This window comes from Petaurus breviceps, unplaced genomic scaffold (assembly GCF_028583685.1).
Source record: "Petaurus breviceps papuanus isolate PSGF00001 unplaced genomic scaffold, PetGlider_PUasm1.0 490, whole genome shotgun sequence".
In the NCBI taxonomy this organism is placed as follows: Eukaryota; Metazoa; Chordata; class Mammalia; order Diprotodontia; family Petauridae; genus Petaurus; species Petaurus breviceps.
The window spans coordinates 8,637,494-8,651,777 of record NW_027186352.1 but is presented as its reverse complement, the minus strand read 5'-3'; the positions used below and the strand labels follow the sequence as shown (position 1 = coordinate 8,651,777).

Below are 14,284 nucleotides of genomic sequence, written 5' to 3'. Positions count from 1 at the left end.
AAACGGAGTGCTCTCCGAAGTAGCCCAAGATATAAAAAATAATTCTTATTTAGACATGCAAGAAGATTCCAGTTAGGCAAGTAGCTGTCTCCACTGATCATCACTGATGTCACAGGGCTTTAAATTGATCCAACCAGATGCTTAGTGCCTGTGTGACTTTAGGCAAATGCCTCTGATTACCAGGGCCTCAGTCTCCTCTTATGTAAAACGAGAAGGTTGAACTCCGTGGCCTCCAGTGTCCTTTCCAGCTGTGGCTTTTTCGGGTCTCTTCTATGTGCTAGCCAAAGCCCCAGATGCTGGAGACCCAGAGACAAAATGAAAACCGTTCCCTGCCCTCCAAGAGTTTCCACTTGTGTATCCATTGGGACGATTGTCCAGACCTTCATGGAGGGAGCTAGAGTGGCTGCCTTGGGGCAGTTTGCCATCTTCTCCTATTGACATATGGGCAGAGGGAGAGATCACAGCATCTGTGACCAGCTTAGTGAAGGGGAAGGTCCATTTTACCACACTCTGTCTTAGAGACTCAACAAGACTCATGGTCCAGGTATAGAGACAAAGAAAAACAAAGCTGGGGGCTCAAAGAGACCATAGAGTTAGAGCTGACCATCTAGACCACCCCCCACCCATTTTACAGAGGAGGAAAACAGTTTCAGAGAGGTGAGGTGACCTCCACAAAGACAAAGGTAAGCAGTAGCAGAGCTGGAGTTTAAACCTGGGTCATACAGTAGGAGCATAGATTTAGGACAGGAAGAGATGGCAGAGCCCAGAAGGTCCCTCCCTCCTCATTTTGCAAGGAAAGAAACTGAAGTCCCAAAGACTTTCATAACTCACCAGAGGCAGAGCTGGGGAGGATTCAAGCCTAACGCCTCCAAATCCAGATCCACCCCCTGTTCTGCACCCTCTCTGCCTCCCAGATTCCTCCTCCCGCCTTCCTCACAGTCCCCTGCCCTTCATCTGCGCAATTGAGATGGAATGACCACTGGATTTAGAGTCCAAATTCCAGCCCATGTGACCACGCCCTCTGGGCCTCAGTGTCCCCATCTGTAAAATGGAGACCTCAGACCTGGTACCCTTGAGGTTGCCTTCCAGGTCCACTGCCATCCTGTGCTTTTCTCCTTTCCCTCTAACCCAGTTGTGACCAAGAAGTCAGAACCACAAATGGGTTGGGAAGAATAAGAGAGAATGGCCTAGAGCCGCATCTCTAGCCAGGCTGGCAGAGGGGAAGGTGCCGGACCCACCCAGCCGGCTGTGCAACACCAGACGAGACGTGGCCCTCTCTAGGCCTCAGTTTCCTCACGTGTAAAATCAAGATCTGAGTGCTTGTCCTCCCTATATCATGGGGGTTGAGAGGAAAGAGAGCTTTTAACAAGTACATAAACATGAACTCTGATTGTCTGATTAAATGTGAAGTCCTGAAAGGCTGAGCCGATGCACCCATAACTATCAGCTGCACAGACTCGGGTGGGAGGTTCATAAATGAAAGAAAAACTTTTATTTTGAATTTCAGTGGATTTTTCTTTCATGTAATAAACAACCTAGGGAGTTACATTTATATGTTTAAAAAGAAAATGCCTTTACTTTAGATAAAAGGAGTTCAAAAGAAATTAATTCTTTTTCAATCACCATCGCCTTTTAGCCGTGCTGTCTTAGCAACCATTCAGGGAGTGTTTAGTGCCCCCAACTCAGCGCCCAACCTGAGGCCAAGTGGGATCCAAGAGAAACCCTGGGTAAATGGCTTCTCACGACTGTCTCCAACTCCAGCAGATCTCTCCATGCCCCTTTTGGATGCATGCCTCAGTTTCTCCCATCATTTAGCCCATCTGAAATGCTCCCCAAATTTGGGGTGCCCTGGTGGCAGGCTGGCTGACTGCATCCCAAGAGGGTGCACATGTTAGAAATAATCATGCGCAAAAGTACTTTCTATTTCTTTAAGTCACTAACGTGCTAAGATGCCTCTTTCTAAATCTTTCTCCATCTCACAAGAGGGAAGTTGATTTTCTCAGTGATGCTGAGTGTTGTTACTGGTTCTTGCATGTCCGTGCCAAGAGGAACCCTCAGACCAATGACTAGAGAGAGAGGTGGGTGACTGGATTCCATGTTGGGCCAGTACCTACAGACTGTAGTGTTTCCCTCCTGCTGAGGGCGATGTCAGGCTAGTGGACCACACAGAGACTGGGACTTGTGTACGTTATTTCACACTCATCTTTCTCCACCTCTGCAAAGAAACAGGGGGAGGTACCTTCCCTCTTCTTTGGGTCCATAAGATGTTTTTGAGTGCACCTAAAAGCTGCTGCAAAGCTCGTTTCTTTTGAAGTTCTAGCTTCCATGTATAAAAACAATTGTAGAGAGATTATATTTGTAGATGGACCTTAAATGCCAAATTTATTATTACAGCAAGAGATGGGGACTCGCAGTTCATTATAGTTTTTTTTAATTCATTCATTCATTCGTTTTTTCCCTCCATATATGCATTTAAGCCAGTATTTCAGGAGAGCAGGCAACAATCACGTACTAAGGCTTTTCTATGCACCAGGCAGTGTGCTAAGCTTTAGAGATACAAAAATAAGAAAGAAGGAAGCCAGTCTCTCTCCTCATGTGCTTACAGTCTGACAGGGGAAGACAGCACACATAAGGGAGCTAAAACGTGTCTGGAGGCAACAGGTAAAGAGGTGAAGATGTGTGAGTTCTGTTCTCTAGATATTTGAGAAATGAGGCCTTTATCAGAGAAACTCACTATAAATTTCCCTCCCCCCCCCATTTTCCTGCTTTCCTTCTGATCTTGGATGCATTGGTTTTGTTTGTGCAAAAACTTTTTAATTTTATATAATCAAGATTATCCATTTCCACCCCATAATACTCTCTGTCTCTTATTTGGTCATAAATTCTTCCCTTACCCATAAATCTGACAGGTAAACTATTCCATGCTTCCCTAATTTGCTTTTGATATCACCCTTTAGGTCTTACTCATATAACCATTTTGACCTCATACCTGTATACAGATACCTAGTTTCTGCCAAATTGCTTTCTCGTTTTCCTGGCAATTTTTGTCAAACAGTGATTTCTTGTCCCCAAATCTTGGATCTGTGGGTTCGTCAAACACCAGATTCCTGTGGTCATTTACTACTGTCTATTGTGTACCTGTTTGATTCCTCTGATGATGGCTTGAGGTCTTCCATGTAAGAGCTGACCTTTTACATGGCGAGTCAAGGTTTCCTGCGTGTCTCACATACATGACCTCCTTTGAACCTCCTAGTACCACAGGTATTAGTCATAGATTTGAGGCAGGAGGGAACCTTGGAGATTGTCAGGCTAACCCCTCATTTTACAGATGAGGGACCTGAAACCCAGAGAGGGAAAATGATTTGTCCCCAGTCACAGTCAGTCTACAAGTCCCAAGTGTCTCCTCTATGCCAAGCATTTCTAGGAGCTAGAAATACCAGTACAGAGAATGAAATCATTCCTTCTCTGAAGGAGCTTCCGTTCCATCAGGGAAGACCAGAAATACATATAACAATATATTCAGCACAAATATTAAGGTAATCTGTGCAAAGCAGTTAAACAGATGATAATTTAGGAGGAGGTGTTGGGGGGGGGGTGTCTGTTGCCCCCATCCTCCATCCTATATTTCCAAATCTATGAGATTTGCTGTTTTCAACCTGCCATCCCTTGAATGCCAAATAATATTTCTTTTCATCAGAATCATCTCATCCTATAAATCATTTCTGTCTTGCCCAAATTCTGCTGTTCCCATTAAATCTTTCAACTGAATTTTGAGTGATTTTTGCATTTAGAAAAAAACCCCATCTACCGTCATTTGCTGTGTATAAATCTTTTCATTGATCGGAGTTGGCCACATTTCCTTTAGGTTTGTTCTGGAGCCCCTCCTGCCAAAGAAGATGCATTCGAGGTCCCAAGACAAGCTGGATAAGGATGATCTTGATAAGGAGAAGAAGGACAAGAAGAAGGAAAAAAGGAACAGCAAACCCCAAGAGATATTTGATAAAGAATTTAAACCCTCCGACCTTTCTCTGCAGCCGGCTGAGGCAGTGATCCTCTCGGAAACGGTAATTGAAGAGGGAAAATGCTGTTTCTTGGGGTTTTGCCGGCCAGAATTTGGGGGAAAGCCTTCAAAGGAGGTGTCTGCTTCAAACCCATTTGGGATTGAAAGGCACTTAGGTAAATGAAGGTGAAAGAATCCCAGCTCCTGCCAAACTAACATCATGGCCCTTTGTGTCTGGGTTCCTAGTGTGGCACCGGCAGATGGGGTGGGTCAGTCTCTACCTTTTAGCCTAGTGTTTGATCACAGTGGGGTGCTGTTTTGTGAGAAAGAGGGAGAGCTATGAGCCAGACAGTAATTCAGGGAGAGAGATGCTGGATGAGCTAAATGGGGTTCATGTCAGTTCCAGGGGATGCTGAGGGTTGGAATGCTGTAGATCCTGGCTGTGCCGTATGTGCTGTCATTATCATTGAGTTGCACAAAGGCCTGTTTATCCAGATTGTGGATAACACCAAGCCGAGAAGGTGAGCTAACACCTTTGATGGCAGAGTCAGGATCCAAAAACATCTTGACAGGTTAGAACAACACTTTTATAAGACAAAATGGAATCAAATTGACTGTCAAATGTAAAGTTTTATATTTGAGTTACAGCAAGGTTAAAAAATCAAATTCACAAGTACAGGATGGTGAGCAGCCAGGCAACAGACCATGAAAGTGATCTGGGGGTGTTAGTGGACCCCACGTTCACCATGAGCCAACAATGTGACATCGAAACCAAGGAAGAGCTGCTGTTTCTGGATCATGGGGGGTGATGGGCCCTCTGTGCTCTGCACTGCACAGACCCCACCAGGAGCAGAGTAACAGCTCATTTTAGGGGGACCTCCATAAGCTAGGAAAGACCCAGAGGAGACGGCATTGTAGAGGACAGCAAGTCGGCCTCAGTCAGGAAGATTCTTAACTGTGATGCCTAAGTGACAATGTGCCACAAGTCACTGCATGATTAGGGACCGAAGGTCACGTAATAGAGGCTGATCTGTGTTGGGGTTGGGAGTTTCCTTTCTGGGAGCTGGCAATACCAAGGACATGATGGGAATGGACCAAACATGAAGATCTGGAGAGATAACCTCAGGGTCGTTCCAGCAGAGGCCCAGGGGTGTTTACAGCCTCCCAGTCTATGTCATTGGAAGTTCTGCCCTTGGAAAGAGGCCACTCTGTTTAATGAAGGGGAAAAGTTCCTACAAACCAGCGCTGCCCAGAGTGGATTGGATATGCTTGGGTGATAGGCTTCTGGTCCTTGGCGGTATTCAGGCAGCGCTCGGACCACCACCCATCCGGTGTGCTGCATCAGAGAGGCCTGCTCAGCGGGGCATGGCCACTGAGGTCAGTCCCTAACAGGTTTGACATTTAGAGACTCCCTAAGTCTGCGAGCCTTGCTGTCCACTTAACTTATAAATGGGATACTGAAGAATCTATTAGATTGGAAGCTACTTGTGGGCAGGGACTGTCTTTTTGCCTCTTTTTGTCTCCCCAGCCCTTAGCTTGGTGCCTGGCACATGTAGTGATTAATAACTATTGATTGATTATTGAGGACACCCCCTCCTGCCAGCCTCTAGGGCCTGCCTTCAGATGCCACCATTTGGGGACTTTGAAAGCTTCTGTACCCTTGATAAACTTCCTGCTCAAGTGAACCAGAATTCTACAAAAACCTCACAGGGTAGGTCTCTTATTGCATTCGATGCCAGGATACATAGGGTTTCTGCAGCAGAAAGTTGGGCTTTCTGCTGGCGGTGTATAGAATGCCATCTCAGGGGGTCCACATTTGCCTGAGCTCCCAGAAAACCCAATGCCAGTCTGACAGAGGCCCTCAGTCTGTCCTGCGATTGAACCTAGAACCTGCCCACCTCCAGGCCCTTCTCCATTAGTGTTCACCCCTTGAGAGCTGTGACTTAGGGGTCAGCTGTCAGTCTCTACCTGATGCCTCTCCTTTTAGCCAGCGGCATGGTGCCGGGGAAGGGATGCTGAATTTAGAATCAAACAGCCCCATTCTTGCCCCTTCTTCCTGGTGTCATATCAGGTTACTCCTTCTGGCCCTTGGTTTCCCTGTCTGTCACATGGACAAGATGGCTATGGGAAGCAGCAGAAAGAGCCTAGGAGTCCCAGGTCCTAAGTTCAGACCAACTCTGCCACTTGTTCCCCGTGTGACCTTGGGCAAGTCATGTAACTTCCCAAGGCCTCAGTTTCCCCATTTATAAAATGAAGAAGTTGGCTGTCCCCTCCATATCTGTGATCCTGTGTGGGCCCTGGCTTCCTAAGGCAGGGTTTGGGAATTTGTTTCTTTTATTCTGACTTTAACAAAACACCAAGTAAAGTGAGTATCTCCATATCCATAGCAGAACAGACATGGAAGCTCATACCTGAACCCAAAGATCTCTCTGATGGTAGATTGAGCCTGTGGTTTTCAAAGCTGCCCTGCTTGTCTAGGCTGCCTTCTGGCCGCCCTTCTGTTCTGTTTGCTGAATTGTAAAAACAGATTCCTCAGCGACCCGTTTTTATCAGCCCAATCCTCACCCGTTTTATTTCTCCCACGTTGCCTTGGGCAAAAAGCAAAGAAAAACCAACCCCTTGTAACAACTAGGCATGGTCAAGCAAAGCGCATTCCCACGTGGACCGTCCTTGTGCGTCTGTGAGATTAAAAACAAGCACTGGCAACTTTTCTGATCTTCGCAGAGAAGAGGAGATTTAGCAGAAAGGAAGCCTCGCAGCTGGCCCAGCACGGTGGGTGGCTGCACACAGTAGGAACTCCATCAGCGGGAAATTAGCTAGAGAAAGCAGCTCCCCGGAACCACGCAGCAATATCTACGGCTTCCAGGGAGCTACCGACCAGCCTTCTGTGATGGACTCGCTTCCAGGGAAGGTCTGTTTCTAGCCAGAAGCCAGAATCCCAGAGCTGGATCATACAGCTGAGGCACTGGGGCACCCCTTCCCCTCTAGGAAGTATAAAGAAGGAGAGAAAGCAAGATTGTATGAGACAGAGAGAGGGAGGGGCCCTGAGAAAGGGTCACTGTGCGGAGCACCCAGTGTGGGATCACCACCTCTCTGTGACTCAGAGCACTGATCTCACATTGCTGCCTGAGTCTCAGGGAGGTCAGGGACTTACCCAGGGTCACAGGACTAGTAACTGTCAGAGGTGAGACTGGATCCCAGGTCTGTCTCCCTGATGGCCCCTGGCTGCTTAGAAGGTCACCTCGTATTGGAGATGGTCTGTTGTGAGGCTGCAGCTTCTCTTCATGGACAGTAATAGCTGAACCGATGGGAGCTGATGGAATCACCAAAGGAGAGAGCTGGAAGAGGAGAGGCCTGGGACATGAGAGCCAGAGAAATGCTTTCTTCATCATGCCTTTTGGGCACCCTTGGCCAGGCACAATGCTTCTTCACATCTAGTCTGTCAGTGCACATAAAAGCGTGCCAACATCTCTCCTTCCTGCAAGGCGTCCACCCACCCACCCACCCAGGAACTGTGTGCCTGGAGCCAGGCCCTGCACAGGACCAGAACTGGGGAGGGGTTCCCAGAGAAGGACCAACCCACTGGCTAGGACTGCAGCAGCTTCTGGAGGCAAGGATGAGGGGGAAGGGAGAGCCCAAGGGGCAGGTTGAAGGGAAAAAAACAAGACAGATTGAGAAGCCGCATGCAGACTGTCTCCACCTGCATGCCCTCCAGAAAATGGACCACGTCCAGTACCTTTAATAAAGCAGGACCATGCTGGTCCTGCATTGGAGGTTATGTCCTCTCATTCATCTGTGGCTGTGTTTAAGAATCTTTGTAATTGCTTTAATTCCTTTGTATTTTTTAATTGCTAGAGCTCCCCCAGGCCTCTCAGTGTGAGCTCAAGATGTAAGAAATGCAGAAATAAAGCTGCCTGGTTTTATAAACTCGGGGAAGTGTCTGGGGTAGAGAAGAGGTCAAAGAAGTCCAGGAACAAGGAGAGGGGGAAAGCAAATATGAGGAAGAAAGCTTTCCTTTCCCAGAGTGGACACAGAACAGAAAAGGAAGGAATGAAGGGGTTGGGTTAGGTGCTTAAGGAGTTTCTAGACAGCACATACAAGTTGAAAATAGTCAAGAAATTCAGTGTCGCAGGGCTGAGCAATGACAGACTGGAACAGGCCCTGAACAGGCCCTGAACAGGTTGTTTGTCCCTTTCCTGGCCCTTAGAAAACCACCCCATTTATGCTGTTTGTATTGTCTGTTCAGAGAGGCACCATGTAAAGGGCAAGCACGTTGGAGCCAGGCAACGGCTCTGATGCTTCCTGCCTGTGAGGCCTTGGGCAAGTCCTTTTACTCCTGGCCTTGACTCCTTCTCTAAAATGGCCAAGCTGGACTAGACAGCCTTGAAGGGCCCTTCCAGCTGGAAAGCTGTGCCCTTATGGCCCTGCCTTCTCTGCCGATGTTAACGTCTTTGTCATGAAAGGGAGAGGGAACCTGCACTCAGCACATGAAAAGGCATGGATTATGATGGTCAGCACACTGAGTGTCATTTCTCTCTTTCCACACAGATCAGTCCACTGAGGCCTCAGAGACCAAAGAGTCAAGTTATCCTTGTTGGAAATGAACGGCGTTTCTCAGTGTCCCCATCGCCCCCGTCCTGTCAGCAGACGCCTCCTCCCATCACTCCCAGATCCAAGCTGTCTTTCAGCCTGCAGTCGAGTAAGTGGGGGCTCTCCGGGGGGGTCAGGTGCCCTGATCTAGTGCTGAATGTATCTCAGTGCATGTCAGGACTGCTTTCTTCTTCTGCAGGAGATTCACGGGGTCTCACATGAATGTGTAATCCCCTTGGAAGACATGAGGCGTCCAAGCTCTAGCTCTAGGCTGAAGCTTAGGACCTTCCTTTATTTCAAGGACAAGTGCCAGATGTCCCTTCCCCCCTCGCTACTGCAGAATCATGTGCAAAGCTTCGATTCAAAACCTCATGCGTTTCAAACTCCCAAATGGATATCTGCTTAATGCTTAAGAAAACACATATTTATGGCAAAGAATTTAATGTAGACTTTTGAGTAACTCATAGAATAAAGAAGTCAGGAGTTCAGCATGTGGGGACCTGGCATCTTCAGGGGGAGGGGCCTGAAGTTGGAGTCCCAGGGCCCAAATTCCAGTCTCAGCTCAGTCATTTACTGCCTGTGTGACCCGACATCACCCTTCTCTTCTCTGAGGATCAGTTTCTCCACTGCAAAGTGAAAGGTTGGACCAGATAGTCTCCAGGTCACCTTATTATGGCTCCAGGTCATTAGTCCTGTGGCTCCTTTTGCCCAGGATTGGTGTCTCTTTCCCTGATTCCCTCCCATGGCCCTTTCATTTCTTATCTACCACCTGAAAGGACAATACCTCCCTGGGGTCTTCTTGGCAGAGATGCTGGAGTGGTTTGCCATCTTCCTAATTCCAAGATCTGCACTGCAGATGCCCCAAAAGAGAAAGCGAGAAGGAGCTTCTGGACACCCCCTCCCCGTCCCCATTTCCCGTCTTTTGAAGTTCCGTCCCCATGTCAGTGTGACTCATGAGCACGTCCACCAGGGTTCCCCTCCTAGTCCCCATTATGTGAGGGGGCTTTGGGATCTGTAGTTGGAAGTGTCTTCCCTGAAAGAGTCCACCAAGGGCACTTTGGAGAAAACAGAAAAAGGCGTCTCTAGACTGAAATATTCCTTTCTTCGTCCTTAGGAGGACAGATGTCCTCACTTCAGCCCCCAATACAAAGCCTCCTCTCTGGAGGGTCTGTATCTCCTCTGTATAGAATTGCCATTGTCCCCATGAATTCTGAAGCCTCTTGTTTTCTTCTGGTCTCTTTGGAACCTCGTCAACTCAAAGTAATGACCTCTTTTGATATAATGATGGGGCTTTCAGTTTTGAAAGAGATTGTAAAGGAAAGTGACTGGTGACCTTTTACATGAGTATTTCCAGTTTAGGGCTTTTTCTCAGAGCCATCAATGGGACAGTAACTGTGAACATGCTCTCCCATGTCCCATGGCAGGGTTATGACATAGAATAAGCTCCGCTTGCTTTGGCGGGCCCTGGATCTCGCTGGATCTCATTGGTGTGGGCACAGCCCATCTGGACCTTCTCATCTCATGTTCTTCTTATCCATATCTTCCCAAGAACCATCGGTGAAAGACCTTTGGGTACCAGTGAACCCCTTGGGCTCTACACCTATCATCCCCGCACCATGGTGAAATTGCCTGACCTGTCTCTCTTTTGGAAACCCCCCAGCTCTGACGCTGTCTTTATGAAACCGGACAAATCCCTCGATTTCCCCAAGGCTTGATCTCAGTGGCCTCTAGTCTGGCCTCTGAGGCTGTTATATTTGCCACCATTTTTTTTTCATGCCCTTGTATGCCATGGTATGCAGCTTCCTTCCTACACCCATGGATTGTGTTTTCACTCTCCTCTGGCTCCCCTGGAATATGGAATGTTTCCAGTGAGGCATTCACTGGTTTGCACCCATATGGCGTCCCTGGCAGTATGTTGGTGTTAGAGAGGGCTTTACGTTGGGGAACAGCCTCAGTAAGACCTGAGTAAGACCTCTGCATGGTTTCCCCAACAGTAATCATAATGGTATGACCATTAATTCTGAAGAAGGAATGATAATCAATTGCTCCATGGCTTTCTATACCTTCCCAGGCCCCAGCTGTCCTCCCCAGCCACCACCACCCCATATCAATGGGCTGCCCTTACTAGAACACATTAGGGCAAGAACTACCTTCCTTTTGTATGCAGATCTCCAGAACAGGAACACTGCAAGACAGAGACAGGGACAGGACTTGGACTAGTGCTTTCAGTGGTGTGGGGAACTCCCTCCACCGATACAGGGCTCCAGCCCTGTAGCTTATCGTCACAGAGATTTGCTTCAAGTCTTGAGAGATGAAGTGACTTTCCTGGGTTGCACAGTGGCAGAATTTGGACCAGGTCTTCCTGAGGCCACCTCTGTCTGCTCTTTCATGCTGTATCTCTGTCCCTGGCATATTGTAGGTGCTTAATAAATGCTTTTTTTTTTCTTTTTAGTTTTTCATTCTTCCATTCAAATGCAACCCAACCCTGTCTCAAAACAAGCAGTGGGATCTCAGTGACAGCAGGCTGTGAAATGCCATGTGGGGCTGAATCTCGAAGGTTTCCTAGGCCAGGCCTGGGATGGTAGACCTAACATCCCTTGTCAAGCCCATTGGCAGGGCTCTTCCACCTGGGTAGGATCTCCTGGGGCTCGAGGAGCCACCAGTCCTCCACAAAGCCCCAGAGGCTATCAGGGGCAGTGGGTCTGCATCCAAAAACCCCATGGGCTGCTTCCATCCCCCTTGCCTTTCTCTCCTCCATGTAAAGGGAGCTCTCTACTATAAGGTGCTGTGTGAGTTGGTATTTTTTTTTCCTAAATCACCGCCAGGAGCTCACAGAATAAACCTCCAGCAGCTGAGTGTATACCAGCCTCAATCAGACCACTGATTGGATTTAATGGGTCCTCATTTTCCAGGTTTAGAGCTGAATGGGATGCCGAGCTTAGAAATGGCCGACGTTCCCCCGCCTTTACCTTTGAAAGGCAGCATGGCGGATTACGGGAACCTAATGGAGAATCAAGACGTGATGAGCCCGACAACCCCTCCACCCCCGCCCCCACATCATCGGGTAAGTTTGCCATCGGCAGTGTGTGTTTACAGAAACTTTTCCCATTCTGAAAACAGAACCTCCTCCCTCTGCTTCTGGAAGCTTCCGTCTACACCAGGGCTGATGACTTAGCAGGGGAGGAAATGCTGGGGATTTGGCTTGCGAGGAAAGATTGGAGACCAATTAAGAAATCAGTTTAGGAAAGCTTCTGGAGCTCAGTGCATTGGTACAATCCAGTCAAAGCTACCACCGGTTCCAATCAAGCACAGCTCAAAAGAAACACATAAATCAGACTCACCTCGCATTGTAGACAGCATCTGCTGTGGCTGACTGGCCAGGCATCTCACTGCCAATTCTAAATCACAGCAGCCCTGGGAGGTCAGCGCTTTTATCATCCCCATTTTCCAGAAGAGAAAACCGACACCTAGAGACGTGAAGGGACTTGTCCAAGCTCACATGGCTGGTGGGAGCATCAGAGGCAGTCGCCAAGACGATGGTCTCATGCCCCTTACGTCCTCTCAGTAACAGGCTCTTCCCTAGAGTCCATTGACTTCTCCATCAGAAAGCTGGGGCGCGCCTCCTATGTACCCTGCATGACAGGAGATGCCAAGATGGCGAAGGCATGGCCCCTGCCCTCAGGGAGGTGGGAGTAGAATGCGTCCACAGAAGGGCGTATGTGGCTGTCAGGTTTAGAATCCCAGCGCTGACGTTGACTGGCTGGGTGACCTTGGGAAGGTCCTTTCCCTAGTCTCAGGCTCCTTCTCTGTAAGATGGGCATAGTAATGCTTGAGCTCCCAGCCTCAGGGAAGGTCAGGAGGACAGTGCTTTTTCAGCCTTCCCTGCTTGCTACTGCAGTTAGTCTAGATTATAAAGCATGTTGTAGCCATTGACACTTGGGTAGCACATGGGTGTCCCATCACGGTCATCTCCCAACAGCCTGTGGAGTTGGTCTTTCCATGTGACCAGCCAGCAGTCAGAGACCAAGGTGGGACTAGAACCTTCCTGACTCCAAGACTGGCACTCTGAGCCCCCCTCCACTGAAGAATGAATGACCCAGGGCTCTGCGAGGCAGCGAGGGATGCCAGGCTCCGCCATCGTGACTTTATTTTCCCAAGGGAAAATGGGAATCCCAGAGGCTTCCTTTGCCAGGCCCTTTGTCTGCCATGGGGTCCTTGGCCCCCAATGGTCGTGTTCCCCATGGAACAGTCTCCCCTTTTAATGCTCCCTGGAGCCTCCGTGGGTCAGGGGAGAAGAAGGAGCTCCCCACCAGGGTCCTGGGAGTGTGTATCTGCTCTGCTTGTATGCATGTTGCTAAGAGGAAGATAAAAACAGACAGCTTTGTTCATTGTGATCCACGTACTTTAAAGGGGCCAGATATGGGTCCCTGGAGGCATCCGCCCTCATGTCCCAAAAAGAGGACCGGGACCAGGTGTCTGGGCCTCAGTTTCCTCTTCTGTATAACGAAGAGAAGTGAATAATCACTCAGCTCTGAATCAGTTAATTCAGAAAGGGTGAGAGGACGACATGCAGACACTTGGCAAGTTTATCCTGCGTGGCAGAGTAGGCAGCCACCCATGTGACATGGCTTAAGGATCATAGGTTTGTACTGTGATCTAGTCAAATGTATCCGTTGACAGATGGGGAAACTGAGGCCAAAAGAGGGGAAAGGAATTGATCAATGTCACAGAGACACTACAAGAGAGAGTTACTCACCTGGAAAGTAGCATGGGGTAATGAATAGAGAGTTGGCCCCAAAGCCAGAAAGGCCTGGGTTCAAGTCCTGCCTCTTACTCATTCTGCCTCTGTGATCTTGGGCAAGTCACTCTAAGGCAATATGTATGTTATAGAAAAGGTGCCAGTCTGCATTGGGGGAGGGAGCTTCCCTACCTGGGAGTTCCCAATACCAGTAAAGTGACAAATAGTTCTCTGTGATATTGTTCCCACCCCAACTCACTGTCCCCAGAGTCCTTTTCAGTCCTGTCCTCATGTCCAGAGCTGGAAGTAAGTTCTCGCCTCCCCTCCCTGTATGGGCATCACTACATACAGGTGTTTGCACGTGGGCAAGGCCAAACGGCTTTTAGGGGAGAGGCCCCTTTGAACATGGGCTGGGCCGCGCAGGGTGCAGTGGAACCCCTTCTAGAGGGGCTTGCCCGTCCCGGGGTGACACATCGTGTTGGGTGCCTGTAGCAGCAAGCACCCCAAGCGTCCTCAGGGTTTGCTACCACCACAGGTTCTTGGATCTGCTTTGTTAAAGGAAAGCAACTCAAAATGGGTTAACAAGCTTACTTTAATCAGTCAGACATATATCGTTTACCTTGTTCAGGAGAAAAGGTCAGCACCCCGAACTTCAAAGTATACAGGCAGAATTATCAAGACAGAAACAGATCAAGTAGACAGCTTTCCAAACTGTCCAACCATTACATCCATACCCAGTCAACATCTGGGTTTCCACATCTGGGTTTTTCAAAGCCGGGGGACTCTCAACAACGGCTTCCCAGAATTCAGATCAAATCACAGAACACTTCTCAAAGTGAGTCCCAAAACAAAGCTACACATCAGGGCTTATATAGCCTTCTCCTGGCTCAGAGAATGTAACAACCTTATTGACCCACTGGCCAATCAAAAAGTATCTACTGAAAAACAAGCCTCCC

At 48.6% G+C, this 14,284-nt stretch overlaps 1 protein-coding gene across 2 annotated transcripts in view; it reads left to right on the top strand.

Moving 5' to 3' along the window:
* Positions 1 to 14,284, top strand: part of DOCK1 (dedicator of cytokinesis 1) — a 618,254-nt gene that overhangs the window by 592,623 nt on the left and 11,347 nt on the right. For both annotated transcript variants that reach the window (XM_069101719.1, XM_069101718.1), the window contains exons 49-51: positions 3,866 to 4,064; positions 8,549 to 8,699; positions 11,503 to 11,654. In XM_069101719.1, coding sequence (XP_068957820.1) covers positions 3,866 to 4,064; positions 8,549 to 8,699; positions 11,503 to 11,654 — 502 coding nt within the window. The remainder of the gene's footprint in view (positions 1 to 3,865; positions 4,065 to 8,548; positions 8,700 to 11,502; positions 11,655 to 14,284) is intronic.